The sequence below is a fragment of the Nanorana parkeri genome, unplaced genomic scaffold (assembly GCF_000935625.1).
Source record: "Nanorana parkeri isolate BGI_ZX_2015 unplaced genomic scaffold, ASM93562v1 scaffold259, whole genome shotgun sequence".
NCBI classification, from domain to species: domain Eukaryota; kingdom Metazoa; phylum Chordata; class Amphibia; order Anura; family Dicroglossidae; genus Nanorana; species Nanorana parkeri.
Window position 1 is genome coordinate 1,344,449 of NW_017306527.1, and position 6,000 is coordinate 1,350,448.

The window sequence follows — 6,000 nt, forward strand, 5'->3', positions numbered from 1 at the left end:
AGTGAGAAATAGCTGGATCAGGGAGAATGGTCCCTGAATCAGGAGGTGTTCCAACAGGTTGGAACAGGCTGGACAGGGCTCTATCCAGATTCAGTGCTCCAAAAGTCTTTGCACTGGATATTCCGATAACCTTGTAGGATCAGTTCTGCTTATCTACCTTTTTTTTTACTCCACTCAAGACTACTCGTTTCTTTTGCAGGATGTCGATGGAGGAAATTGCAAGGATCGAGATTTCCCCCGGTTCACCCTGGAGGGTGTGGTTCACAGACATTCTCCATCTGTCAGTAGACCCTCCATGGAAGGTATCCAATCGACAGGTTTTCTATCACAGGGCCCATTGCTCCATCCTGCTTTTCAGTCACGAATCTTAAGAGATTGAAGCCTTGGCACTGATGAATAGGGGCTTATTGAAGCTCAGTTTTCAGTCTTATCAGCCCTTGGTCAGATGCTCTTGACCTGTCATTCTACTAGAACTGTCAGTACTTCCTGGGTGCCTTGTTTCCAGGCATCTACATTAGTGTTTGTAGCGATGCTACCTGATCCTCTGGTCTTACTTTCATCAGGTTTTTATAAGTGTATATACATGAATCCACAAATGCTGATTTTAGCCATGTGATCTTATAGACGGCAGGGTAAGGTATTCTAAAGCTATACAATCTGAGGACTGTAGTCTGTTCCCACTCTTCTATTGCTTCTAGGCGTACCAACCATCCTGGTTTCTCCTGTGTCCTGTACTGTACGATCAAGGTAAAAATAATTTAAAGAATAACTCCACCTTATGCCGAATATTGTTAGCTAATTTAAGTGCAAACCCTCTCCAACCTATTCCCCAGTCATTACTGTGAAGTATTCAGATGAAGAAGCTCAAATCTCAAGACCACCAGTTTACAGAAACTGTCACTATAACAAGAATAACAACATTATAAACCATACTTTCAAAACAGCATGCTCAGGGCTATAAATTAACACACATGAGAATTAAAATACATGCTTCTAGATGTGTGTGCAGCAATTTCTAATTGCACCTAGAAGCATGTAATGCTTTGCTATGGTTATATGCACACCTAGATGTCTAGCACCGTCAAGGTGCATTAGGTCTAACTGCATAAACACATCGATAAATAGACCCCACAAATGTAAACTATTAACAGGCTAGTTCTAAGTTCTCATTAGTAGGTCAGAGAACAAGTCAATATCTTTGCTGTCATAGTGTAAAAAAACAGATCTGTCCATGTGACCAGGAATGGTAATCAGTTGCTTCATTGTTACTTGATGCAGGTCAAAGATTTGGATTCAAATAGTGCCAATTATTGCTTTGAGCACTTTCATATTTTGTTTTTCATTGTTATATAATCTGCTGTAGTGTAAAACACACAGAACATATAAATTGTCAGGAGTGCTAGCTGACTCTTTCAAGGGAATAATGATTAGATAAGCACTGACCTTTATATCTCGATGAACAATCTGATTGTCATGAAGATATTTTAAACCTTCAAGAATCTGTTTGGTATAAAAGCCAATTGTTTGTTCATTTTGTTTTAGAGGTCCCCATTTTGATCGTAAAAGAGCAGAAAGGCTTCCTGTAAATAAAAAAAAAAAAGTGTGTCATGTTTTATTTCTACAAAGGAACAAAATATGATGTCTCTTCATCCTGCCAATGTCTTAAAAGGGCACAGGGCATCAGCTACAGTATGTATTATTTGACTGAACTCCGTGAAGCAGAGGCAGATGCAAATATCTGTTGACCCTGCCAGAAATCTAGAGAACCAGATTTCTGGCAGGATTTACAGGAATTTTTCTGTACTTGTTGTAAAACAGGGAACGTACACGTATTGCAGGTATGCACTGAAAGTTTAGTTTTTTTTATTTTGAAGAGACATATACTTTACACCAGGGGTCTCAAAGTACAGCCCCGTGAACCGGTTACAAACACATATTCCGACATTATAAAACACACATGCAGACATTAACACATTATATAGCTAAATTTTGTTTTGAAGTATAACATTTTATTAAATTTGGCAAGCAGCCCCCATGGGAGAAGAAAATTTGCCCATTGGCCCCCAAATGGATTGAGTTTGAGACCCCTGCTTTACACTATGCATCTAATTTTCAAGGTACAATCGCAAGAAAATAACTTATAATTGCAGTCATTTTCACATCATTACTATGTATTGATGGCGAGTGTCCAACATTAGCTAGTTTGTGGCTCCCTTGATTAAAACAGATCTGGATACTCTGTTTCACTCTCTGCTTAGAAAAAAGGTAGGCATTTATTTTTATTTTTGTTAGTCACTAAAAGGAAAAAGCACATGTCAATCGCTTCATGTGTTGACAAATAACAGGAGAGGGCAACATAACAATGGGATGAACTCATCACTCAGCTGCTTCTCCTTTCACTGTCCAGGCTCAGATTGGTCCAGGATAACCTGAGATGAAGGAAGTTGGTTGAATGATTCTGGCCATCAGATTAATGGCATTTTATGGCAGATGTGCCATGGGGGAAAGCGCTGGATTGAAAGTTGAGTATGGCAACAAAAGCTGTTTTTTAATAATATTTTTCAATGGGCTATTCATTTTTATATTTTTTTTTTGGCTGTACTTCTGTTTTAATATTTCTTTCCTAATGCATATGACCTTAGCATGGTTAAAATAGATAAAAGTACATAGTCTATATGCCCTCCGTCCCTGTGTGGTTATTACTTGGCTATTGTATCTTTTTTTCTTAGCCTTCTGTCCAAAATAAAATGAAAATGTTTTGGCTGGAGCTGTGCCTTAAAGTAAACCTGAACCCAACCCACAATAGAAATTCCCCTCCCCATCTCTACTTGCTGCTGTCTACCCAAAGTGCTAACTAACTCCCTTCAAATACTTATCTGTGGCAGAACTAGGCTTCCCCTGAAAACTGTTCGCTTGTTGAGTGTGTTAAACATGTGTGATATATATATATATATATATATATATATATAGCAATATAAATGGGTAAGCCGTATAAGTCCAGTAGACAAGACGTCAAAAAAAACAAAACGCAGTATTGCAGTGTGCAATGATACCTTTCTTATCGGACTAACAAAATACATAAAAGACAAGCTTTAGAGAGTGAACCTCTCTTCTTCAGGTCAGAAGCAATACTGATCAACATGACAATAATTTTGACGCAAACCTTATTGAGTATTAGGAATTGATATATGAATTCTAAAACATATTCTGTGAGATTGTGTGTTAACAGTCATCTTGCTTGGAGCTCCTTTGCAGCTGATATTATGCATCAGCTGCAGTATATTATTTTCTGGGTAATTCAAGTATTGGGTGTTTTGCTCTGAGCTCCCCTTGATTTGATTGTAATTTAGCCTGCAATTTCTATGGCAATTGAGTGACGTTCCAATTTCTATCAGCTAAAAAGTTAATTGAAGTTTTCTCAGCCTGCACGCCGTTCTGAAGAAGTAATACGACGCAACGCGTAGACAAGCGTATGCACGCTGATAACACCAAGCCTGTGGTTGTCAAATACAAAGGAGTACAGTACATGTGATTTTATATTTGGGAGTATTTGTATTACTTTAATAAAACTTTGTATACGATTTACTACACTATGATTTCCCTCATCCTTTTCCTATGAGCGATTGGGGTTCCTCCTGATCTGATATATGAAGAGATCTGAAGCGGAGAGAGAGTCCGTCTCTTAAAATCAGAGGATGAAGTACTACTGAGGTCCCCAGGAAAGACTAAATGCAGTGCGGCTGTATGTTATCTTTTAAGGCGATTGTAGGAGAGACATCTGGTGAGTGCGGATCCTATTACCTAGATGTGATCACTTTGTAGCATGGAGCACATTAGAAGATTCAAGCTTATTCATTTATCTGTTTCAAATGATATCTGTAACAAATACATCAAGGCAACTGGACTTGCTGTATTTTTCTTGAATAGATGTCTCACCCCCTCCCTCCCACCTCTGAGAGACATCTATTGTCTGCCACATACAATGCTGTTTTAACACCTCTCTCTGGGCAAGTTATTAACACCTCCTAGCTCCAATTATGCAAATGCAATCAGCACCTGGTTGTGAAGAACAGATTATGTGGATTGGAACAACATTCACCATATTTATTCCCAGATAATTTTTGTACAAGTCATTCTGAATTGAGAAAGCTGGTTGGATGGCTAGTGAAACGTCTTCAAGAAAAATACAGCAAGTCCAGTTTCCTTGACTTATTTTTTACAGATATACCATGACCTGGATGAATGAGAACCTTCACAGACATTTTTTCATATGATGTTTATGGATATATGTCCGTGAATAAGGACATTCATATTTATTTTCAATTATAAAACGTTAGTCATGATGCTATTGGATCACTTTTAAGCAAGGAGCACTTTAGAAAGATTTTCATTATATTTAATTCCTGACTAAGGGATTTAATATGGATATCTAATATTCTAGTCATTAGATTTTGTTTTTGATGTGATTGGTCTATGACTAAGTATATATATTTTTTGATCACTACAAATTCTTTGTTCACTACATATTCTTGATCACTAATTTTATGATTCACTTGAGCGCAGTGTGGTTTGTGTTTATATATAATCTGCGTGTATTACACACATTTTGAACACATGATCAAAATCAAATGAGGGCCCATGTGGCTGGTTGGTTGTTATTTTAAAAGTGCTTAACTGAACACCTGGGTGTTGCGGTGATGATTTTTGTAGCTCAATGCGTTCATTTTCAAGCATCAAGGGCTCATATTGTGGTAATAATACATGGCAGGGGCCTCATTTTAGAACCTGTTTGTACGAGGCCTGGCTTATTGTGCTCCGGATGCTATTGGCAAGTAATCAACAGCATAAAATCAATAGGTTTTGCTTTTTATTTACATCTATGTGACCAGAGAAGAAAACTGCATGGAGTCAAGACTCAGGAGGTTTTGAGACAGCTTTTTGCTGGAGTGTGTGGCCACTGTTGGATCCTGGGGGGGAGCGTGATATTGCTGGAGTGTGTTGCCTCTCACCAAAGAGAAGTTCCAGCCATCACATTAGGGGTGAGTTAATTAAATGTTTGACCAACTATAGCAGGCTAATTTGTAAGTTGATCATTTTGTATGGCCCACGAATGATGATATAAATATCCAAATAGCCCTTGGCAGAAAAAAGGTTCCCCATCCCTGGTCTAATTGATTGGATGTAAACTGAACTGATTGTTTTGAAAATCTCTTGCACTGCTCAGTTACTGATACACTTTGATGATCTGCCAAGGCTACCTTATAGATATTAGATAGTGGTCTGAAGAAACAGTAGATTCCTGTCAGTCAGTTGTCTATCTAAGCAGGAACCTAGAAACCAAATTTGTCAGACAAAATTGGTCTGTACAGCTGGAAACTTTCCATATGAATATGAAGATATTCAAATAATCTTACACAATGCACATGTGCAGGAGCTGGAAACATCCTTTTCTATTATTTGGTACCATTGAGTGTGATTATTATTTTTTTTTTTAAAGGAAAACATCATTATGGTTAATGATAAGATCTTAAATACAAGCAAATATCTATACCAGACCTGGTGAGCACTGTCTAAAAAGTTAGTATTGGCTATTTCACACTTTATATTTACAGCGAAGTTGTGTGTTTACTTTTCTCTCAGTCCTCCTTATATATATCTCCAGACAAACAAACAAACAAGAGCCTGTCTATTAATAACAACTACAATTCCGCAACCACTAACCAGTGCATGACTACCTGCTTGTGTCTCATCTTACACTGTGGTACTGTATGTGTGCTGCCCTTCAACCAAAAGATTTTCTCTCAGCCATTATGGTAATTGCTACCACACACTTTAGCTCTTAGCAGTTTCTGAATTCTCTCTAGAGTAATGAAAATTACCTCTTCTAGCATTTCTTTCAGTCTCTCCTACTTTCCATTGACTGCAACAGGAAAGCTAAGAACTGAAAACTTACCCAATAATTCTCCCATTGCTGTGGCCGCAGCTCCACCCCCCACCCCC

The 6,000-nt window shown here is 38.0% G+C and overlaps 1 protein-coding gene across 1 annotated transcript in view; it reads right to left on the bottom strand.

Annotated features, from left to right (window-relative positions):
- Positions 1-6,000, bottom strand: part of MAP3K5 (mitogen-activated protein kinase kinase kinase 5) — a 146,410-nt gene that overhangs the window by 29,964 nt on the left and 110,446 nt on the right. Inside the window, exon 17 of the mRNA XM_018556949.1 lies at positions 1,444-1,580. Coding sequence (XP_018412451.1) covers positions 1,444-1,580 — 137 coding nt within the window. The remainder of the gene's footprint in view (positions 1-1,443; positions 1,581-6,000) is intronic.